Below are 25115 nucleotides of genomic sequence, written 5' to 3'. Positions count from 1 at the left end.
TTGTACTTCTGTCCTTGTATCTGCATGACTTTGAGTGAATCAGGCAACTGTTACGGGCTTCAGTTTCGTGTGTATGCTGGTTGGACTGTATGAACTCTAAATTCCCTTCAATCTGTGGAATTTTGTAATGCTCTGATTCTTTTGGGCTATACCCAGGAGTTTCTTCTATTGTGGCCAATATATTTTTTGAGCTCGGTGTTATTCTGCTTTTCAAATTCTTGGGGCTACTGCCATGATTCCAAATCATGACACATCTGCATCTAGAATACTCTGACTGTTTTGGTAACTTTCTTAAGAGTATCAAGTCTCCTCACATTAGCAGAGTATGTTAGCTCTACACGTTTTTAAAAAGTAATAGAGAATGTTTTAATTGCCCAAGGGAATGAGACAGTTTTCTTAATGAGATAGATTTAGAAAGACCAATCTCTTCAAAATGCATAATAAGATGTAGCATGAGTCAACCTGGTGAAGACTATGGGGCATTTCTTGAAATTTGAAGACTTAAACTGAATTCTCAAACTGTAGACCTGAAGGCATACTTTCAGGATAATTACAAGGATGACTATTTTTCCTGGTAGTTAGTAAGCATATGAAACTCATTATTTGCATAGTTTCCAAAGGCTGTCTTAAAATGTGTCCCAGAATGATTTAGATAAGTTCATTATGATGGATTACAAATGGGACCGAGAACATGTTGATCACTTGGTGTGTTGCCCTATTCTTTTAGGTTCATATTTAAGATCTATAAATGTCGGGCGCCTGGATGGCTCCGTGGGTTGAAGCCTCTGCCTTCTGCTCAGGTCGTGATCCCAGGGTCCTGGGATCGAGCCCCACATCGGGCTCTCTGCTCCATGGGGAGCATGCTTCCTTCTCTTTCTCTGTCTGCCTCTCTGCCTACTACTTGTGATCTCTGTCTGTCAAATAAATAAATGAAATCTTTAAAAAAAATCTATAAATGTCCTTTATAAATGATTGATTTAAAAATTTAAAAAAATTTTGATTGATGATAGGAAACGCAGAACTTGACCAGACAAAGCCTGAATGTTGACTGGATTGTTATCTATTTTCATATAATCTTGTAGCACCTACTGTGGAATATTTCCACTATTCTCCTGGCTTGAGTTGTTTATTTAGGGAATTTATTAATAAAGAAAACTTTTTATTGTGGGAAATTTCAAATATACATAAAAAGAGAGTGCGGTATAGTGAAGCTCCATGTCCCCATCACTCAGCTTTAACAATTACCAACTCATTTTAATTTTACCTATAAACTTGCCCGCCTTCACCTCTGACATCTGATAATTTTGAATCAAATCCAAGGCATTCTCATTTCATCTGTAAATATGTTAGTTTGAATCCAAAAGATAAGACTCTGTTTTTTTACAAGTATACAATACAATATTGTTAACTACAGTCACCATGCTACACATTAGATCCCTAGAACTTACTCATCTTATAACTGTAAGTTTCTACCTTTTGACTAATATCTCCTTGTTTCTCCCACCCCCAGCCCCTGGCAATCCCCATTCCACTATCAGTTTCTATGAATTTGACTTTCTTAGATTCCACTTATAGGTGAGATCATAGAGCATTTCTCTTTTTCTGTCTGGTTTATTTTGCTTAATACAGTCACCTCTACGTTCATCTATATTGTCACAAATGGTAGGATTTCCTTCTTTTTTATGGCTGACTAATATTCCATTGCATATCTGCCAGTTACTTTATTTATTAATTTATCGATGGATACTTAGGGTTTTTTTTAATGTCTTGGCTATAGTGAATAATGCTGCAATCTACATGCAGATATCTCTTCATGATACTGATTTCATTTCCTTCAGACACATACCCAGAAGTGGGATTGCTGGATCATACAGTAGTTCTATTTTTCACTTTTTGAGGAATTTCCTTACTGTTTTCCATAATGACTGTACCAATTTACATTCCCACATATGGTGCACAAGTTTTCCCTTTCCTCCATATTCTCAGTTGTTATTTCTTGGTTTTTGTTTTGTTTTTAAAATTTTTTTTAAAGATTTATTTATTTATTTGAGAGAGAATGAGAGAGAGCAAGCTGGGGGAGATGCAGAGTGAGAGAGAGAATCCTCAAGCATACTCCCTGCTGAGCATAGAACTCAACACGAGGCTTGATCCCAGCACCCTGAGATCACAGCCTGAGCTAAAATCAAGAGTTGAATTCTTAACCAACTGTGCCATCCAGACACCTTATTTTGTTTCCTGTTTTTAAATAATAACCATTCTAAGAAGTGTGTAGTGATATCTCATTGTGGTTTTGATGTACATTCCCCTGATGGTTAGTGATGTTGAGCATCTTTTCATGTATCTGCTGGCCATCTATATGAGCCCTTTGGGAAAAATGTCTATTCAGGTCCTTTGCTAATAATCTCTAAATGAGATTATTACTATTATTTGCTGTTGAGTTGTATGAGTTCCTTATATATTTTGAATATTAACCTCTAAACAGATAAATTGTTTGCAAATATTTTCTCCCGTTCCATATGTTGCCTTTTCATTTGGTCGATGTTTCCTTTGTTGTGCAGAAGCTTTTCAGTATGGTATGGTTTCACTTGTTTATTTTTGCTTTTGCTGCTTCTGCTTTTGGTGTCATACCCCAAAAAATCATTGCCAAGACCAATGTCCAAGGACCTTTTTCCCTATGTTTTCTCCTGGTAGTTTTCTAGTTTCAGCCTCACATTTAAGACTTTAATCCATTTTAACCACAGTGACATACCACCTCACACCAGTCAGAATGGCTAAAACTCACAAGTCAGGAAACCACAGGTATTGGCAAGGATGAGGAGAAAGGGGAACCCTCCTATACTGTTGGTGAGAATGCAAGCTGGTGTAGCCACTCTGGAAAACAGTATGGAGGTTCCTCAAAAAGTTGAAAATAGGGGCACCTGGGTGGCTCAATGGGTTAAAACCTCTGTCTTTGGCTCAGGTCATGATCCCATGGTCCCCGAGTCGGGCTCTCTGCTCAGCAGGGAGCCTGCTTCCCTCCTTCTCTCTCTGCCTGCCTCTCTGCTGACCTGTGATCTCTATCTGTCAAATAAATAAATAAAATATTTTAAAAAAAAGTTGAAAATAGAGCTACCCTAAGACCCAGCAATCGCCCTACTGGATATTTATCCTAAAGATACAAATGTAGTGATATGAAGGGGCACGTGCACGTGAATGTTTATAGCAGCAATGTCCACAATAGCCAAACTATGGAAAGAACCTAGATGTCCATCAACAGACGAATGGATAAAGAAGATGTGATACAGACACACACACACACACACACACACACACACACACACACACACACTGGAATACTATGCAGCCATCAAAAACCTAAAATCTTGCCATTTGCAATGACATGCATGGAACTAGAGGGTATTATGATAAGTGAAATAAGTGAACCAGAGAAAGACAATTATCATATGATCTCTCTGATATGAGGAATTTGAGAGGCAGGGCAGGGGTCATGGGGGCTAAGGAGGGAAAAAAATGAAACAAGATGAGATCAGGAGGGAGACAAACCATTAAAGACTCTTAATCTCACAAACAAACTGAGGGTTTCTGGGGGGTGGGGAGGTAGGGAGGGATAGGGTGGCTGGGTTATGGACATTGGGGAGGGTAGTACTGTGGTGAGTGCTGTGAAATGTGTAAGCCTGATGATTCACAGACCTGTACCCTGGAGCAAATAATACATTACATGTTAATAAAAAAAAGACTTGAATCAATTTTGAGGTGATTTTTGCGAGTGTTGTAAGATAGAGGTCCAATTTCATTCCTTTACATGTGGATATCCAGTTTTCCCAACACCACTTATTAAAGAGACTATCCTTCATTATTGTGTATTCTTGGTTCCCTTGCCAAAGATTAGTTGAACATATATCTGTGGGTTTATTTTTGGGCTCTTTATTCTGTTCTATTGGTTTATGTGTCTGTTTCTACACTAGTACCATACTGTTTTGATTACTATAGCTTTGTAATATGTTTTGAAATCAGAAAGCATGATGGCTCTTGCTTTGTTCCCTTTCCCAAGATTGCTTTGGCTGTTTGTGGTCCTTTTTGGTTCCCTAAAAATTTTAGGACAGTTTTTCTTTTTCTATGAACATTGCCATTGGAATTTTAATAGACATTGCATTGAATCTGTGGGTTGGTTTGGGTGCTATGGGCATTTTAACAATATTATTTCTTCTTGTTCATGAACAGACAGGATACTTTCCATTTATTTGTGTCTTCATCAGTTTCTTTTATCAATCTCTTATAGTTTTCAGTGTACAGATCTTTCAGTTCCTTGATTAAATCTATTCCTAAGTAGTTTGTTGTTTTTGATGCAAGCACTCTTCTTATTTTTATTTTCATGAATTTGTTTTGCCCACTCTTAAATTCATACAGCACATACTGTATGAATGAAATCCTACAGTATATAGTCTCTGTCTGGCTTCTCTCACTCACATGCTGTTTTTGAGATTTTACATGATGTATTGTGCTTGTTGGCCTACTTCATTTTTGTGATCCATTTGCTGAAGCATTTTGCCCAATTTTAAATGGAGTTATTTATCTCTTTTTATTGACTTGAAAAGTTCTTTTTAAATATTCTGAATATAAGTCAAATATATGTATAATGAATATTTTTCTCAATTTTCACTTTTTAATATCTTTAATGACAATTTTGACAGCAGAATTTTTTGTATTAAAGAAGTCTTTTTTTTAATGGTTAGTGCTTTTTTGTATTCTTTTTAAGAAAAACTTGCTAATCCCAAAGACACAAAGATATTCTGTTTTCTTTCAGAGCTTTATAGTTTTAGCTTTTATGTTGAGATCAGTGATCCATCTCAAATGAATTTTTGTATATGCTGAGAGAAATCAAGTTTTAGTTTTTTCCCATTTTTTTAAATCACTTTGTCCCATCACCATGTGTTGAAAAGATTCTGTTTTTCCCATTGCGAACTGCTTAAGTGACTTGGTCAACATACAGATAATGATATAAATTGTGGATTTTGGACTCTTTATTCTGTTCTATTACTCAATTTGTCTGTATTTATACCAGTTCTGTACTGTATTGAATACTGTGGCTTTACAGCAAATCTTGAAATCTGATAATGCAAGCCCTCTAATTTGCCATTCTCTTTCAAGGAAGTTTTGCATGTTCTAACTTCTTTCCTTTTTCTATATAAATTTTAGAATCAACTTCTCCATTTCTAAAAAACAAACAAATCAAACAAACAAACAAACAAAAAACTTCCTAGGAGTTATTGATTTGGATTGTATTGATCTGTAGATTAATTTGAGGAAGAACTGACATGTTAAAAACATTAAATCTTCCAATCCATGAACATGGTATATCTCTCCATTTATTTGATTTGTCTTTACTTTTTCTCAGTAATGTTTGTAGTTTTCTGTGTAGAGGTTCTGCATATCTTTGATTAAATTTATTGCTAATAATTTTATGTCTTCTGAAGCTGTTGTAAGTAGAATAAAAAGTCATTTTCAATTTTTTATTGGTAGAATATAGAAATGCAGCTTTTTTTGTATATTGACTTTGTATTGTTTCTGTTCTTTAAATTGAAATATTTACTGTTGATCTATCTTTTTGATCATGAACTCAATCTGCTTTTAAACTTAAGTAGTGAATATTTCTTTTCTCGATACTGCAATTTTCAGTTCTAGAATATCCACTTCTTCTTTCTAAAGCTTTCATTTCTCTGCTGATTCTGTGTTTGGTCAGTCATTCTTTGTGGTCATCTTTTTCTTTAAGTCTTTGAATGTATTTATAATAGCTGCTTTAAGGTTCTTATCTGCTAATTTCAACATTTGCATCATTCCAGGGATACTTTTTTATTCACTGTATTCTTGACTATAGATCATCTCTCCTGCTCCTGAATGTGTAGTATTTTTTGAGTTTGTGCTGGATGTTGTAGATGATATGTTATAGACTGTATTCAGTTGTGTTCCTCTGAAGAGTAATTTTTGTTCCAGCAGGCAGTTAAAGGACTAATTACTTTGAACTTTTGGAATCTTGGTTTTATTTGTTCTTGAGGTGACTCTGCTTTGGGTTTGTTTTAGTTTTAGGATGAATCCTTAGTCTCTTGGTATAGACTTTACTTCTAAGGTGTGGCCCATATAGGGTTTTACTAGAAAGGCTGAGATATTTCCCAGGTTACAAACTCCTAACACTCTCCTGTGCAGAAGGTGGGATCTGTATGTTCCTTAGCTTCTTCAGCTTTCCAGCTCTTGCTTTCTACTGGATTCCTTGGTGTCTTTTCTCTATGTGTGCATTTTAAGAATCAACTAAGGACAGCAGAGTTTATGAATTAATTTGAGTGCTCCTTTCTCTGTGGCTCTCTTCTTCCCTGGATTTACTACCTTATTGTATGTCTTTAGGGTCATCTCTGAACTACATCCTCTGACCTCTAAAGCCAAGAAGGCTCTGACTTTCTACTTAAATACTAGGTTGAAAAAATCCTACTTGAAACCCCATGTCTCTTGGACAAGGAGTACCCTTAAAGGATACTCATATGCATTTAGTTCTCATGAAATATGGTCCCTTTTTTTCAAGAATCAACTCTTCCATATTTTCTCCCTCTTTTTGGTCATTTCCCAGTGTCTTCAATTAGTTTTTTTTTTTAATTTTTATTCAGAGAGTCTAATTGTTTTTTGAAATCTTAATCTGATACAAACTACCCCACCACTACTGGAGCTCTCTCTTTAAAAACAGAATTATAATGCTATTATCACACCTGAAAATTTCTAATAATTCATTAATTTCATCAATAAACAGTGTTCAAAACTTGTAGGGAATTAAGTTTCTTGTGAGGAAGATAATATTTAGTTTTATGTATATGTGTATGTGTTTGTAGCAAACTTTATGGAAAAAAATTTCCTAAAAGAAAAAAGTTCACTCACTGGCTAAGAGTATATTGATAGTTTCAGCATGAGCATCATGCATTGGTGTTAAGATCTGGAAGTCTTTCTCTTAGTAGTAGCTGCTGAATCAATTTTATGGCAATCTCAACTGCATCAAACCCGTCTATGGGTCTGTATGAAACTATGTGAAAAAGGCCTTTGAGCAGCTAAAATTGGCATATTATGTATTAATCTTATCATAGTAGAATCTCTCAAATCCTCACTCAGAAACTGTTTACTGCATTTTAAGTATAGTTATAAGGAATTTTATGATTTCTTCCCCCAGTTTACAGAACACTAGTAGTATAAAGTCTGAGAGGGAAAGATGGTATCAAGAAGGACAGAGTGAAAGTAGCAGGTAGTGACAGGTGACAGTGAAGTCAACTCAAGTGAGTACTGTCTCTGTGTTAGATGCAGGGCTAGATCCCAGGGAAACTAAGATACATACCATATGGTTTGGGCATCCAGCAGCTTGTGTAATGTCAGAGTATGGAGGCTTGCAAAAGTGTAAAATAGACTGATCAGTGAGATGATACGAGTTTGCACTAGGTGCAGTTGTGGAAGGAAGGAGGACTTGGGTAGTTCAGGAAAGGATCCAACAAGAACAAGTTTGAGTGGCTCACAGAACATTTATGTGTCCATTAGGATCCTGGGAGGAAATAAAAGACACATTGAAAGGAAATGAAAGAGACCTCAGTGAAGGGACAATTACAAAGTTATATGTGGAGTTAAGGAAGATCAACAAAAGATGGCAGAGAACCTCATGGCCTGTACATGTGGGAAGCTGTTACAACCCCTAGACCAGAAAGGGCAAGAGGAGGGAGAGGTTACTAGCACCCATAAGGCTTGTGGCAGTTGGGGAAAACCACCTGTGACATCTGGTGGAGGAGTGCAGCCCCTGACATCCTGACCTTTATCTCCTTCTACTCTCATCTGCTGAAGCAACCAGAAGCCAGGGGACAAGGAGACCCAGTTGAGTTATCCATATATGTCACCCTCCCAGAGCACAGCTAGTTGAAGAAGGGTGGGAGGTGGATCTGGAGGAGGTAACCTGAGAACATCCAGTAAAGTTGAGTAGCAGTTTGCTTTGGATGAGACAAGGCTCATGGGGGGGGCATTCCAAGCCCAGGGGCTAATGTGTAAAGGTACCTCATGGCATGCTCAGAGAATCCAAGAAATTTTGTAAGGAGTAGCTCATAGAGTTCATTTGGGAGTGTGGCTAATAATGAAGAGCCAGCAAGGAAGAAGTGAGAATGTCTAGAAACATACAAGTCTGGTGTCAGCATTGTATAGAGAGCCCAATGCACTTTTTAATAGCAATAAAGGCTGCTGGACTGCCTATTGTCATAGCCTTACATATGGAGAATCATAATAAGTATATCACATGCAGCATACTTATGCTATCAAGGCAGGAATGCATTTGGCTAATTTAGAATATATGTGGCTTCCCCCAAGAATACTTTCATCAAAAGTATTTATATTGTTCAAAAATTTTGATACTTAGAGAAAAAAATATTTAAGAACCTGGAAACTTTGCCTATATGAAACATCTTTTCTTTGATGAAGCTGGGTAGATGAAGCTTTGTTATATTTACTACTATTATTTATCAAAGTCACCATATTTCACATTGAGTACTAGTTAGAAATACATTATATCAGTAGTTCTTTTATTACCTGATTTAGTTGCTGATGTGCTTGGAACAGATTGGTCTCTGAAGCAGGACCCTCATCCTTTACGTCCAGCTTGTTTAGATGCCCTTTTGGCATAACAAGCCTTTTTATTCATTGCTGGGGCAAGGTCAACTTTATTTGAGTCCATGACTTATCAGAAATCCTGATCTACTCGATCTGAATCATGTTGTATTAGCTCTGGTTTAAAGATTGAATTAAGAGTTGAGGGACAATTAGCTTCTTGCCTCATGTCCCTTTTCCTCCTTTCTTCTTCCACCCTCTGTCTTCCCATTCCCTCTCCAGGTGTGGGTTTAGCTTCTCCATCACTGAAGAACATTGTCAGCCTTAGTCTTCTCTTTATTACTCTTATGGTTCTTTCCAGTCTACATACTCAACTTGTAGAGCTATCAAGTCAATTAAAAACAGAAACTAGAACACAAAGTTGTTTTCCATTATTAGTGGGCTGAACATATGTGTCAATAGGATAAATGTTATACCTAGGCAGTCCTGGTTTGGACCCCTACTAAGAACTCGCCCATCCAACATTTTCTGGAATCTTGACCCCATCCATTGACCAAGATATCCCCATTCTGTTAGAGTGTTAGTTAGAGTTTCTTTCAAGGATAATGAAAGTGCCTATCTATGAAGGTTTTGTAAAGACTAAATATAATAGAACTTAAGTGTTTACATAGCTCCTAGCACGTAGAAGATTAATAAAAGTTAGCTGTTATAATAATTACCTGGCATTGAAGATAACTGCTTGACTTTGTCAATCTAGCATTTTGTAAACTTGTTAGCCACAATACTGGTATTTCTAGAGTCATCCTTTAACATTTTAAGGTATGCTGCTACTCTATGGAATACATTTTGGGAAACTCTGAATTAAGAACTGAACAAAATTAAGCTTTTGACTACTCATAGTGATTGAATAAATCAGTAATGCTTGAACTAGGAGTTGGGGTTCTGGATCTTAACTCAGTCCTTACCATACCTTGAAGTTGCTTAAAGAAAAAGAGAGATGTTTCATTTTAAGATACAAGACAGAAATGACAAAAGTTCACCCCTTCCCCCCTAAGGAAAAAAAAAAAACCTCCAGAGCCTGGGTTTTTGCTCATCTTTTCATTGCCATCACATCTCCAGATGACTCAAGGGAAGTGGTCTGAAATTCTCAGGCTGTTTTTAAAAGGATGTTATCAAGTTGGAGAAATTAGAATTTACATGTTCCTTCTGATTTTGGCCTTTCAGAAATAATGAAGCCAGAAATTGCTCTCCTGTGTTTCCCTGTCTCCATCTCCCTTTGCCCTCTTCTTGTCTTGGGTCTGCCTTACCTCCTGGAAGTGAGGTACTGTGAAGCACCGCAGGCCACACAGGGTTCTGCTGTCTGACCGAGCCCTTCCCCCATTGGATTTTGGTATATGCATTTATCCATTTCATATTGTGCCTGATAGGACCACATAACCCTGGGAAGAGAGGCCAATGAGTATCCAGAGCAGTCTATGGGGGTTGGGTCATCAAACCTTCCAGAGGCACATCTATCTGGTGGGGTACTGGCGGGATATCAAGGCCAAGGCCAGACATCACTCACTTGATCATCTGTAAGCCAGGGACAATTATGTCATTATGTATGTGCATTTCTCAACAAAACCTTCAAGGGTAATGGGTGATGAGAGGCATCCGGATATGACGTGTGCATGACACATTCAGAGGGCAAATATATCAGATGATTGAATTCTCTGCATGAGCAGGGAGAAAGTTTCTGAGTCACTTGTCATTTGCTTGTGCTCCACAGCCAGCACTTCAAAGAATCCAATTCCATAGAGTCCTCCTCTGCATTGTTGCTTCCTACCAGGCGGCCCCATGTGGCTTTCCTTGCTGAGGTGTGTTCGTGTAAATGGATGCCAGATGCCAGCACTGTGGTGCCTTTGCCTAGCCTCCATGGCTGCTGCAATCATTGGAAGGTCAGCCAGTTGCTGTAGTATGGGAGGGATCGTAACTTGGCTTAATGATCTTCCCAGGACTGCTTTTGTTTAATGATCCATTCTGTGTTGAGAGAGGGGGAGAGAGAGAGAGAGAGTGAGAGAGAGAATCTGCTTCTATCTGTAGGCAGCCATAGTCTAGGCTGTAAGACCTGAGTTAATCCAGGGTAGGCATTGTTACAGGGGTGGATCTGAGCCCAGGATAGGACAGTCATTTGGGAAACTTAGGGCAAACCCCTATCCCATGTAAGTCATGACTTGAATATAGGGAGGAAGGAATCTGACAGACATGATGGCAATGCTTCAGCCAAGCACACAGCTGGACCCTGGCTCTCTCCTTGATGTGCTGCCTCACTGTTGTTAGTAAGACTCTTGACCTTTGCATTTCCTCAGAGTTCAACTCAGATAAGGATTTAGATTTTCAAGTTAACTTTCCTCAAGGCTAAAATAAGCAAGTGACCAAATGTGAATTCCATGAAGGCAGGCCCAGTAGAGAAGAGCAGGCATTGGAGTGTCTGCCAGGAAGAATGAGAACTCCTTCTTTTGGTGTTGAAGAAGTATGGTGTCACTTGGTTTATGGAAATCCTTGCTGTTATCCTAAATTATAGATTTTTAATTTTATGATTCAATAGAAAGTTGAATTAAAATGAAATCTCAGTTTTTATTACAAGGAGATCACTTGTAAAGTGTTCATCAGATACATAATATACTTTAACCTTTGGCCTATCTGTGCAGCATGCCAAGGCCATTTCTTTCCCCTGTGCATGATTAACAGGGGCCCAGTGGGTCAAGATAAGTTTCATTTAAAGATCTTATTATTAATCAGACAAGCTGTCATTGTTCCTGCTATGAAGGAGAAAGGGTACATCTTAGACCCATCTCTTTTCTTACCTTGTCACCCTAAAAATTTCCATTTCCTCAGGCACATGGATGGCACAGTTGGTTGAGTGTCCCAATTCTTGATTTCAGCTCAGGTCATGATCTCAGAGTTGTGAGACTGAGCCCCGCGTTGGGCTCTGAGCTCAGTGTGGAGTCTGCTTGGGATTCCCTGTCCCTCTTCCTCTGCCCCTCCTGCTTGTGCTCTTTCTTTCTCTCTAAAATAAATAAATAAACCTTAAAAAAAATTTCCATTTACCTCATCTCCCCTTCAACTGAATGAGAGGTTAAGGGTCATGTCTTTTTCAAAAGCTTCTTGAGAAATGTTGCCCAACACCCTCAGTTTTCCTCATTTGCACTGGGAACCATTGGTTTGTGGTAAGGAAGATAGAACCACTGTGTGATATGCTTGAGTTATGTGAATACCACAAGCAAAATCCCAGGACAGCGTAGTAACTTTCTCCTAGGAGCCTCTGTCTGAGAGCTTTACAGGCTTTCTCAGATATCCAGACGAGCCGGGGAGCTAGATGACTGCTGTGTTTTTCACTCTCACTTTACAGAACAGCTGAGGCTGAGGCATGCGGCATACTTTGCTTGCTTGCTTGTTTGGAACTCAGGCATTAAGGAACTCATCTATGAATTTGCTCCTCCAAAGAGAAATGAGAAAGACTCCACTCACCGTCACAGATAGAAGCCATGTCATGTATGACAATTCTTTATGATCATTTAAAATATAACAAGCTTTCCCCATGATAGAGGATTTAAGAAAACCAACCAGCCAAAGCTAGTAGACATGGCTGATACGTGCTCTCAGAGAGGAAGGCCAGTGGCAAAATGGCGTTCTTTCATTTGGAATACCCGCTGCTGGCCAAACAGAGAGGGCAAAATCAAGAGAATGGAGATGAAAGGATGAGAGTGTTAGTGCCAGCATACTACGTTGTTTTGGGAAACCTCCCAGAATGAGTGGAAGATGATGAGTGACTTCCATTTTTTTAAATGATAGATGCTTTATTTGATACATAGCACAAGCAATTTTTACTCTGAAGCTTGCCCCTCATTGTGGTCTAGTTCATAACTTTCTTGTGTAGAGTCCATCTGTGTGTTTTTGTGTTGCTGTGGTACTATTTGGTTGAGATTGTAAACTCTTAGGGCTCATGAACTATATTGTTCAGCATCTAGCAGGAGAATGGCTGTGTTTAGGAATTTGATTAAGACTTATGGGATGCCTGGTGGCTCAGTCGGTTAAACGTCTGCCTTTGGCTCAGGTCATGATCCCAGGATCCTAGGAGAGAGTCCCTTGTTGGGCTCCCTGTCAGTGGGGAGCCTGCTTCTCTCTCTGCCCCTCTCTCCCTCCTCCTCTGTTCTCTCTTGCTCTTTCAAATAAATAAAGAAAAATCTTAAAAAAAAAAAAAGACTTATGCCTAATGACAGCAAGGAAGAACTTTTTGGCTAGAAATGATGCTAAATACTGGAATATTCAGGTGAGGGAATCCTATTTTCTTTGATTAGTAACAATAGCATGGTCTGTCAGTCAGGACTTTGAGGTTCAAATTTTGTCATGACCAGAGGCAGGGGGGCATACCAGATGACTTTGTTCCTTTTAGCCTGGGGTCAAGTGAAAATGTTTCGAAGGCAGCTTAGTACTCTGGATTTTTTCTCCCTCATTAAATTTTTATTTATTTATTTATTTATTTTGCTTTTGCAATTTTCAGTGTCTATAATGTGCTAACGGGCTTTCCTCCCATTTAAAAAGCATGTGTGGATGTGAGAATGTTCTCCTCGAGAAAAGATGGTCTCTAGGGTTTTGCTTCTGGCTTGAGGTTCTGTGAGGTAGGTGTTAGAAAACTCCCCCGCAGCAAGCTGGGGGTGGGGGTCAGCAGCTCTCCTGCTAATTTTGTCAGGAGAGGGAAACACTCAGCCACTTTGAGAGGAAAGAAGGTAAATTTTGTGATCCATTTGCAAATCAAGATAGAATGAGTTTTCAGATCTGGACACGTGTTCAGAACCTATCTGTTCTCTTCTACCATCAAACCTGGTAGGAAAAGAGTAATTCAAGATTACGTTTCTCAGCCGGATAATTTGAGAGTGTAAAGGGGGCAATTGAGTTAGAAAGAGGAGTAAGGAAGGAGTAAGGAAGAGAAGGGGCCAGAAGGCAGTTGGAGCGGGAGTGTGTGTCCTGTGCTTTGGGTCGCCAATGTCAGTATGATGGCCCTAGGTTAGGATGTTGTGAAGGAATCAGGAGGAGGAGGGAAAGAAGTAGGCAGCTGATACCCAGGAGCTGGTACTTTACAGTTTAAACAGGGACATACTAGGGTCCCCAGGAACCAGGAGTAGAGAGGGAACAACCCTCCGTTAGAGAGTACAGGAAGACTGATTGTTCTAAAAGTAAGGAGAGGATTAGACCAGAGCTTTTTTAAGGTGTCTTACATCTCCCATATTCCAAGGTTCTGTGATTTCCTTTTGTAGCAGGCTGAGTTTTATATAATTATCAAAGGGAAGATAGATTTATCTTTTGAAAAATTTTTTTAGCATGGCCTGAGAAATTACACAGCTTAAGTCCACTTATTAAAACTCTTTAACTCATCAGCATGCACACTTTCTCAAGCCAGGATGACTTCATGGCGTAAGTGAAAATTTCCTATTCCTTTGGAAAACTGAATTAGCATAGCCATAGCAGAAAATTATCTTTGACCAGTCGATGTTATTTCTGTATCATTCTTTGCCTAAGAAAATAATGACTCTGAGACTTAAGCTTGATGAGTAAGAGTAAAAGCCAATGTTTACCATTTGTTTTAGTGGTCCCAGAAAGAGTTTCAAGATGTTTTATATGCACTAACTCATTTACTCTCCAGAAGAGCTCTGTGGGATGAGTAGGTACTAAACCCTCATTTAGCCAATAAGGAAAATGAAGAGTAGAGAGATTAAGTAATGTGTCATGGCCAGGATTAGACTTTGGGTCCATCAGCTAACTCTGAGCTTTTCTGTGAACGAATATGCTTCCTCCTTCTCTCTCCTAGATGGTCGGTGGAATTGACCAGTGTGGGCTGCATGCTTCATGCTTAGGCAGAGAACTCATTGGTATGTTAAAGCATGAGCAAGGAGCCTTAGTTGTCATTAAGTGTACAATGGGTCCATAAGATGTGTTATACCATAAGTAGATTGCTTATTTTCTGACTACTGTTATTGGGAATTAAAGGCTAATCAGGATCCCTCATTTATAATTCTCTATATGTAGACAATAACAACACCAAAACCTAACAGTGAGTACTGACTCTGTCAGGCACTGTTGGAAGTCTTTCATACGAGCAACCTACAAGCAACCCCATAAGTACTAATATTTTCCAGAGGGGGAAAACTGAGGCCCAGAGTTGTGGAGAAACACATCTAGGAAGTGGCAGAGCTATGCAGTGAGCCCAGGCCATTATTTTAAACTGCCTCTGGCACTGGGCTTTGGCAAATCCAAAATATTTGCTTCAGTGACGAGAATAGGACTCACTGTGCTTAAGGATGGGATGAGGCCAACTAGTACTGGACATTGGACTGTGTCTTCTGTGAATGTTTGTGTATTTAAACCAGGTGATGCAGGTCAGTTGTGTCTCCCTTCATATGGGATCTTTTCCTAGGGATGAGGCATAGAATGCCTCCTTGCAAAGACTCACAGTGGTCATCCGTGGGGTGCCAAATTCATTTTGCTCCATGGCATTCCACTCTTGACACTTTTTCCTGAAATAAGAAAACTTGTTTTGATTTTTGTTTTTTTGTACTTCTATACAGAATTTGTAAGCTACTCAACTTCAAGATTGTATTTAATCATTTCGTGTTCAATGAATGTTCAGTGGGTTTAAATATGGTATCAGAGCTTTCAAATGGTGCTTATGGAATGAAGCAAGGCTGAAAGAAATTAAACAGCTTCTCCAAATTCACATGCAGCTTAAGTGTCTCAAGGGCAAGGACTATCTTACTTGATCCAGGACTTAGCTGGGATAAAGCAGTGGTGCAAGCCTATTTCAATTCCTGTTGTTAGAGCTTGAGGGGTGGAGTGGTCAAGAGGTTGGGTGGGGAGTGGTCAGAATCACAGGAACCACTATGAACACAAACTGGAAAGAGAACAGATGCCATTGACTATGGAAGAGAGGACACAGATGCCAGGCAGGGAGAAATGGCAGTGCCCCCTTCTCTTTGAATCCTTAACACCAGCGCTAGAGTAGGCTTTCAATAGTATCTGAAAATAAATGAATGGACCTGTGCTCTTCTTTTAGTCAGTGTCACATGCAGAGCATGGAAAGGTCATGGGGACTGTTAAAGTTGGTGAAGACCTCATGGGGGAGGTTGGACTTAGGTTGGTTTGACGTAGAAAATAGATGTGAGGAAGGAGGAGGGCAGCTATGCAGAGCGATCTTTGGGCAAAGGTGGATATACCTGGAACACTTAACCTCATTGACTTCTACAGTTTCCTTGACTTCTGTAATATCCTGTCTGCCCTCTAGATTCTTGAACTGAGGAAGGGTTTTCCTCACTAATCCAGTGCCAGGAAAACCAAGGCATGATTCTTGTTAGCTACCCTTCTGCCCATCTCTGCCACTGTTTGTGGACCTTGAGTCTAACTTGTTAACTGCTTTGATTTGCTTACATTATTCATGAAGGTTGAGACCTTGGTGTCTGGGCTCACCCAACTGGAGTTTCTTTTCCAGGTTAACATGTTTGTTGAAGGATTCCATGATGCCATACTCCTCTATGTTCTGGCTTTACATGAAGTACTCAGAGCTGGTTACAGCAAGAAGGATGGAGGGAAAATCATCCAGCAGACTTGGAACAGAACATTTGAAGGTGAGGATTCGGTCTGTAAGACAACAACACTCTGTAGGTGATCAAGTTGCTTCTTCCCTGGTTCTGCTTTTCTCTCTTACACCTGTGGGACTTTGTCAGTTTTTTGTTTTTCGCAGCTGTCAAGTAAGGATAGTAGGTCAAGATCAACCCACCTCACAGACTTTTTGTGAACACTAAATGAGATAAAGCTTGCGAAAGTGATCTGACAGAGTCCCACTGACACACGAAGTGCCTCGTTTCTGTCTGATTGTTAGATAATGACTCTACACTTCTTCAAATTAAATTTATCACTAGGCTCATTCACAACAAATAATCAGTTTGTGAAGAGTTCTGTGATCAGTTTTAAAAGAAATAATGCCAGATATACATTCATCTGTTCAATCCTGGGTGGTTTGAGAAGATAAGCAAGTCCAATCAAGGTCTGTGATTTTATTTTTAAGATGGGGACTATCATCTGTGGCTTTCTTAAGAACAGAGAAGTATAAGAACCATGCCAGAAAAATGGCCCATAATCTCATCACTCAAACAACCTCTGTTGACAATGAAAAATTGTATAAGAATGAGATTACTCTTGGCTGGAAAACTTAAACAGTACAAAAATGTACAAAATGAAAAGTGAAAGTTTTCCTTCCCGCCCTAGTCCCCTCTCCCTAATGTAAGCACTATTAACAATTTCCTGTAAGTCGATCTAAAAATATTTTGTGCCTTCTTCCGGCACATATGCATTTGTATATCTTATCAAAAAACGTATACAAAAGGAATCGTATAATGAATGCCACTCTTCATCTCAGCTTTTTTTAACTCGTGTGTCAAGTAAGAGAAATTTGCCATATGAGCACTCATAGATTCAGCACAGTTTTAAATGGTAGTTCCATATTTTTCGACCATGTGGCTGCATAAGGACTCCTTTAATCTGCCTCCTATTGATGGATACATCAATTGTTACAGTTTTTGCTGTTACACAAAATGCCATCACAGGCATCTTACACATCCTGATGAATATTTTTGAGTGCATCCAACAGGGAACATTTCTAGTCATGGGATATCTGGGTCGAAATGTATGTTCATGCCTTTTAAATTGCATTACATATTGCTGAATATCTTCCATAAAGGTCTACTAGTCTAAATTCTTGCTAACAGCCTATACAGTGCTGGTCCTCTTACTTCACTGACACACTCAAAGAAAATTAACATGAGACTCAATGAGAATGACCCAGCTGCTGAAGCCTTGCTGCTGTCAATTTCATATTCATTCAATTGTTCATTCATCCAATAGTCTTGAGTACCTACTACGTACCAGGCACTGTTCAAAGTGAAGAAGATTCAGCAGTCCTCCCTGCAATTAGCTGAGCTTTCAGGGTCATGGGGGGAACTGGTGATAAACAACATATAAATACACCATTTCAGGAGCTATAAAATAAAGCAGGGTAGGGAGACAGAAAGTGACAGGAGAGGGTGAGGAGATGGCTAATTTAAAGAACGTGGCCAGGGAAGGTCTCTGAAAAAGTTGCAGGTGAGTAGAGATGTGAGAGAAGTGAAAGAAATTATGTAGGTGTTCAGGAGGGAACATTCTAGACAGAGCGGCAGACACAGAGACCTCGAGTGTGCCTGCAGAGAGAGTGCTGAGCGCTGAGGGCAAAGAGGCCTGTGTAGTTGAGCATAGCACATGGGGGGCCGTGCGTTAGGAGCCACAGTCCGAGAGGTAGCGGGGGCCAGATCACGTCAATGTGGAAGGTTACTGAGGACTTTCACTTCCACCCTGCATGAGAGAGAAAGCCACCAGAAGGTTTTGAGGGGTGTGATCTTTCTGGAGTCTTTAAAAGGGGTCCTTATGGGGACTGTGTGGAAAATAAAGTGTAGTATGCTGATGGGTATCGTTTAAAAACCCCTGATACGGAGTACAGATCGCTGGACCAGGGGTCAGGAGGCCTCCGTCCGAGCCACTGACTCAATATTTTGACTTCTCTTTCATTCCCTGTATGAAGGGGTCGGACTAGCTGATGACCTACGGGGCCCTGTCCAGTCTTGCATCACGCCAGCTCTTCCCATGAGCCCGTCTACAGTTATTTGCAGTTCAATGAAGGAAATTTTTCGGCGATGGGAACAAGTACTGCCAAGCCTGGATTTGGGGTCCATATGTATATTTTTTCATTTGGGACTTCAATGTACTCCACGGCCTCGTCCTGTCCTTGTTTATTAGAAGTGGCAGAACAGTGCTGAGGGGTTGGGTTCCAGCTGTCTGGGCAGCAGCTATGGTGAAAATTGGATTTCATTTCTCCTGGGTGGCTTTAACGAATGCCGCATCTTACTCGAAACTAGAGTGACATCTACTTTAACTTTAGACAGATTGGAGGACGTGAACCAATAAGCCTCCAAGATTGTCTTGCTCAACTTCTGACTGCTTCAGTTGAGGAGCTGGAATCAAATAGGATAATCCCGGGGGCATGTTAGGACACAGTCAAATTTCCCAGAAGTTGTGCCCAATACACTGAGAAACCGGCGTGTGTGGACACAACCTTGGTAGGCCACATCCCGTTCTTAGCTGTTCCTCACTTCATGGTGTGGTCATTTGTTCTTGGTCTTCTGAAGGAGGTTGTTAAGGAAGGGCAGGTGCCCACAAGGGCTGGAATGAAGTTTTGTCTAGAGGGCATGGACGAAATTTTCCCATAGCCCATCCTGATGCTTCCATTCTAGGACTAGGTCACACCGGCAATATGCAGTGAGCCCTAGAACAATCAATGATACAGTTCTGTCCAAAGTTAGAATCTTACCTGTCTGGATGTGAAGATACTTGAAGCCAATGTAAAGACAACTGAAGCCAACTGAACTTGAATTGTTTGGAAAGCCCATTTTATTTGCTAAACAGTAATCAGTCTGAGGGTAGTCCCCAAGAGAACTCTGAGAAATGGTCATTCCGTACATGGCCATTAAATTGTCAAGGGAAAAATACTCTGGATGTTATTTGACAAATTTAGATTTTATTACCGTGAAACCTATGACCATCTCTCAAGGCTCTTAATAAATGGCCTGGGAAGAAGCTGAATTTCCTCTCTGTGTGACAGGTCAGAGTGACAAGGTAAATAGGACTGCGGCTCAAGCCTTGAGGTCCACTACAGGCCCATAGAAATGAGGGTGGAAAGTCTCATTCCTTATGTACAGGAAAATTCTGCTGTCAGCCTGACAATCTCACCTTAAACACAATACGCTCAGGTGAAGTCTCACTTGCTAATCGGCCACCCTGAGGGTTCTCACCCCATTTCTTGGCAGAATTGTAATAGCTTAAAGTGTAATGAGGTCTTGGATTACGAGGGCCACCTTGTTTTATAAAATACTCTTCAAAAGCCTTAGCAGAACACACCTTTATAAACACCTCTGAACAGAATGACAGATGGTTTTGGCTAGGCAATATGTTTGGAGATAAATATGATTTTTAAAAATGACATTTCATACTTAAAAGTTGTATAGGTTGTCAAGGATAAACAAGTTTGAGATCGGTGTATCCTTTGTAACCAGTCTATATTAAAAAGACAAAAAAAAAAAAAATCAAGATGAATGGTAGCTCCATTCTGTTTGTGGCAAAGTAGACCAAAGTCTGGAAAAATCAGTGGGCCTTCAAACCACAACCCAAAGGACAGTAAACCCAAATACTTGCCCTCTCCAGACCACACCAGAGGATGGAACTTTCCCTTGGGATCCCTTTTCCCAGACATTCATTTTACTTCCGGAGAGAATCAAATCAATAGAAACACTAACTAAGAATTACATTGAACTCTATTATGGTCTAAATTGAAAGAAAACAGACAGCCTTAGTGAATTAGGATGTGGCTGACATATGCATTCTCTTACTTAATTAATGAAAATTACAATGCAGACATATTTAATATCAACTAATGATACATTTTTGCTTTCACTGATTACTGTCTAAGCCACTGTTGCTGGCCAGACAAAGTCAAATCCTTTGTGTAGGCTCTCAGAGCTGCCCTATTCCAGTCTGACAACCCACTGCTTCCTTCCTCACACATGGGCCACCTCCCCCAGAACCTCCTGGTCCCTCTGCTTCCTGTCAGCTTCCATGCCTTTAAATACTAACAAGGCTGGCCTTTTGATGAGCAAACTGCCATGCCCTGATGGCTGCTTGTCTAAGTCATGGACTTACTTCATTCACATTCCTATAAAAGACCGTTCTTTTACTGAGTCTCCATCTAGATGCCAGCTCCTTCTCTGAGTGGTGTGGGCACATCAGGTGTCCCCTCCAAGATTCCAGGCCCAGTGGCAGTAACAATAACAGAAGAGAACAGCTGATGTCTTTTACACCTGTAGCGGAAGTAGTCGACCTGTCCTGGCTCAGTTAACCGGCTCAACAGGCTCTTGGCTGGGAGGTGCCAGTGTGCCTCTTTTACGGTCCTGAGACTGAGGCCCAGGGGGCTGAGTCCTTGCCCACAGTCACAGATCTCATAAACGTGGAAGCTAGGATTCAAATACATGTAGTCAGAAATCCTTAGTCCAGGCTGCCTGTGTCTTGGTGGGTGGGGAACCTGTCCATTTCATCTTTGCCTCAGTGGCAGCATTAAATTCAGCACCTAATGCCGGCCCAGAACTCATCTGGATAAACAATGAATGACTTCATGTGTCTCTCGGAGATGGTGGGTGTCACCTAAGCTTATCGTGGTCATCGTTTCACAATATACATAAGTCAGACCTTTGTGCCATACACTTGAAACTCATACAGTGATGTGTGTCAATTATAGCTCAGTAAAACTGGGGGAAAACCCCCCAAACAAAACCAAAAAGCCCAAAACAAAACAGAATGAACACAAGTGAGGTAAAGACCAGGTCTGCTTTAGCTCTTGGCTCCCGTGACCCGTGAAGCAGGCCCTCAGTTCTCCCGGGCATCACCGGAGCCCATAATGAAGCACATTCGTGGAGTCCTGGGCCTAGAACGAGTTTTCTTTTATAATGTTTGGCCAGTGATAACACAAACTCATGCTGAGTCTAGGAGAATGCCGTACCTCCAACCTCTCTCTTCTTGCAGGTTCTCTTTTTCTCTCTTTCTTTCTTTCTTTTTTTTTTTTTAATAAATACAAAACTCTGGGACAAGCATGCTGCTTTCAGGATTAGCCTTAATCCATTTTTTTAAACATATTCCCCAAAGAAGGTCATTTATTTCTTTTTCTCTTCATTTTTAAATGGAGAAATGTTAAGAATTTAGGAATGCAGACACAGATGAAATTACAATGTCTTTCCAAATGCCAACAAAAATGCTCAGAGTCTGATGAGATCCCCTGTGGCATGAGTTTGTTTAAAGAATCCTGTCAATTCATTTTCTTGTTTCTGTTGGCTGATGAAGGTCTTTGAAGTCACTAACTTGGAGTTCTTCCCATCTCGTCCTGTAGGTATTGCTGGCCAGGTGTCCATAGATGCCAACGGAGACCGGTACGGGGATTTCTCTGTGATCGCTATGACAGACCCAGAAGCGGGCACCCAGGAGGTGAGCCAATGACCCCCTGCCTCACTGCTCCTCCTGCTTGTTGAGATTCCAAAGAATGCATTTGTCCTGGTGTCCAAACAGCTGTCCCCAGCACAGCCTCCAAATAAGAATGAGCTGAAAATCTTGGAGTTTCTGAGTAGGGAGGGCTTACTTCTGGTTGAGGATATCCTGGACGATTTCAAGAAACAGTTCCATGTTTACCCTAAGTGGGCAAATCATATGTTTCCAGTGGCCAAGTGTGCATCTTTGATGCCTCTCGCTCAGAGCTGATATTCCCATAGCACTTGATGGGACCTGGCATAACGGCCTTGGTGCCTTTCTCCTCATGCACATGTACTGGGCCTTTGTGGCAGGAGCAGAGCCAGCAGAACCTGGCACTTGCTATATTTCCTGAAAGATTTTTTTCACTCTTGGGGTGGTCTGGGTCTCATGGGCATTCTAGTCTCTCCCTCCATGAACGGTGGATAGCTACAGTCCATTGCAGGGCCCTTGTGAGCATTTGGGAGGGAACGTGTGTCAAGTACTTGGTGAGTGCTCAGCACATGCCAGAGATAGTTAGATTTTGGTGATTATCTAGAATTCTTTTTAGTATGACATGAATTAGCCTGTGGAAGCTTGCTGGGCCTCCTTCCAGAGAGATACGGGCGATGTCACAGGTCACTCAGGAGCAGTGCACTGGTGCCCAGAAAAAGGAGAAACAGATCCCGAGAACCTGTGGGGGAAGGTACTTCTGGATTAGGGCTCACCGGGTAGCTGGTGGAAGAATCTGTTTGAATCAGAAACTGTGGACAAACCTTGAATTGAGTCAACAAGGAGTACTGAGCCAGTTGAAAAAGAGTTCAGTCTGGAAAGGTAACTCCCGAAGTCATGAACTAATCTTCTAGCCAGAGAAGGGGGAAACAGGATGTTCCTAAAAGATATTTTTGACTCTTTTTTAAAAAAAATATTTACTTACTTATTTGAGAGAGAGAGAACGCACAAGCAGGAGGAGCAGAGAGGGAGAGGGAGAAGCAGGCTTCCCACTGATCAGGTAGCCTAATGCGGGGCTCCATCCCAGGACCTTGGGATCATGACCTGAGCCCAATGCAGATGCTTAACTTACTGAGCCACCCAGGTACCTCCCTTTTGACTCTTTCTATGCCCAGCTGATTGAGTGGTATGAGGCTGTACACCTGTGATGGCTTACTCTGGCCATGATATCTGACTTTCTCCCACATCTCTAAAAGCAGTTTGGGCTTTACAAATGGCTGACCTCGTGGGCTGCTCTGTGGCGGACGGCAGATGTGTGGAGCAGCAGCCCCTCCGACGAACAAGGGAAAAGCCATAAATTCTGGTTATTGTTTTCTATAGAACCACTTTCCCACCATGGGGAGCCACTGTTCTCCCTAAATTATGCTGACCATTGAAAGCACCATTACTGCCTGCAAATCTTGATTTACAAAGTCCTCAAAAAGACATCATTGTGGTCAGTGTGATAGGGGGCGCCTGTCCTATGCCTCCTTTGGAAACAGAGAACTTTGAGCTTTCAGTTTGCACATTTGTGTTTTTCTTTTACGTAGGTCATTGGTGATTACTTTGGAAAAGAAGGTCGTTTTGAAATGAGGCCGAATGTCAAATATCCTTGGGGACCTTTAAAACTGAGAATAGATGAGACCAGAATTGTGGAGCACACAAACAGCTCTCCTTGCAAATCATGTAAGTTTAGAGACTTAATTGCTCTGCATCTCACCGTCTACCCTGTCACCATGATGCAAATTTAAAAGGCAGATGCTATCCAGGAGCTCATGTTCTCAAAGTTCAGCTTGCTTTTTCTGATGTTGTGAAACCCACGGGAAGAGTTTACAAACTGGCAACCCACTTTCTAGGGCTTTCTTCTTTTTTCAAAATGGTAGAAGCCATCTCCCTATTATCACACCTCTACCCATAATATAATCCCTTCACATTTGAGATGCCCACTCAGGGAAAATAAAAAGATCCGCTATTAAATGTGTAGCAAGTGTCATTCTGATTCAGAGTTTGTAGGTGTTCTCCTCCTCCTCGGAACCGAACAGATAATGTCCCTTAAACACCCCTTAAATTTACAAATTGGCAAATCATTGTAAAATATGCTATTTATGAGAAGCTTTGTCAGAAATACAGAAGCAAGTGGACATTCGTACAAGGAGCTTACAAATAGGAACTTGTTGGAAATTGTTGCTTTAGAGATAAGCTAATGAGGGAGAACCAAGTGAAATCGATCTTTCAGGCCAATTAGTCACTTTAAGCTAACATAGTATGCTCTTTATTTTGGGGGCCAGGCTTCAAAGTGCTCTATTTATGTTTATGCGATAATTATGGAATGGAGTAAGGCAGACATATGTTGAGAATAGTCTGGAGTTGCTGGATTTGAAATCCTGCCCTATCACTTACTGGTTTGTGACCCTAGGAATGTTCCTCTACCTCTTTAAATCTCAGTCTCCCCATATGCGAAATAAAAAAAGTGTACCCTGCCCTTTGGGCTGAGGATTAAATGGGATAATGCATTAAAGGCTGACACTACACTGTTTATATAAAGGCTAGCTATTTATTGTGTTTATATAATAACTGGGACACTACTGCACTCGATTGTTTCAGATTGTTATTCACATTTTCACAAAGCTATATAGGACATTTTGACATGAAACTCCGGCCCTGGTGAGAGAACATCTAAAAACAGAATATCAGCCCAATGATTTTTCACCAAATCTTCTAGCACTTTGAAGTGTCATCACCCATCTGTGATAATAAGATGTGCTGGGTCAGTCCCATGGTCCATCCAGTTGTCTTCTCTGACTGGGAGCTCAAGAGAGGACGGACGTACCTGAAAACCTCTTTCTAGTGTTCCTCAGATCTTTCTTGAACTGCTTTATTCCCATTGTCTTCCCATAGTCCTTTCTGAAATGCCTCTTAAGCTTTGCACTTGGCAAAAAAAAAAAAAAAAGAAAAAAGAAAAAAAGAAAAGAAAAGAAGCTGCAGGATACCTTAGAAAATCTTTCTTAAAAAAAAAAAAAAGGAAAATTTGCCACAAGTGGAAAATTGAGATGCATTTCCCAATGACTAAAACTTGAAACATCTCTGTTTCTCCAAATGCACTCTGATTATCTATGTTTCTTTTTTAAGCAGGTGGTCTAGAAGAATCGGCAGTGACAGGAATTGTTGTGGGGGCCTTACTAGGAGCTGGCTTGTTAATGGCCTTCTACTTTTTCAGGTGAGGATGCTTTATCAAGTTTTAAAATTCACTCTCCTCTATTGCCTTGGTCGCTCACCTTTGCACAGTCGTCCCTGTGACTTGTCCATATCTTGCTCTTACCCCAAAAGCATGGCGGTTAAAAGAATGAAGC

The 25115-nt window shown here is 40.5% G+C and overlaps 1 protein-coding gene across 4 annotated transcripts in view; it reads left to right on the top strand.

Annotated features, from left to right (window-relative positions):
- The window catches only part of NPR3 (natriuretic peptide receptor 3), a gene marked incomplete at its 5' end in the record, with an annotated part of 67863 nt that overhangs the window by 41082 nt on the left and 1666 nt on the right, over window positions 1-25115 (top strand). For 2 of the 4 annotated variants that reach the window (XM_080804427.1, XM_080804425.1), the window contains 4 exons: window positions 16133-16268; window positions 21662-21756; window positions 23316-23451; window positions 24895-24982. In XM_080804427.1, coding sequence (XP_080660553.1) covers window positions 16133-16268; window positions 21662-21756; window positions 23316-23451; window positions 24895-24982 — 455 coding nt within the window. The remainder of the gene's footprint in view (window positions 1-16132; window positions 16269-21661; window positions 21757-23315; window positions 23452-24894; window positions 24983-25115) is intronic. The other 2 variants (XM_080804428.1, XM_080804426.1) reach the window with 1 other exon arrangement.

Source organism: Martes martes (genome assembly GCF_963455335.1).
Source record: "Martes martes genome assembly, chromosome: 5".
NCBI lineage: Eukaryota > Metazoa > Chordata > Mammalia > Carnivora > Mustelidae > Martes > Martes martes.
The sequence above is the reverse complement of the archived record's forward strand: the minus strand, read 5'-3'. Positions and strand labels throughout refer to the sequence as shown.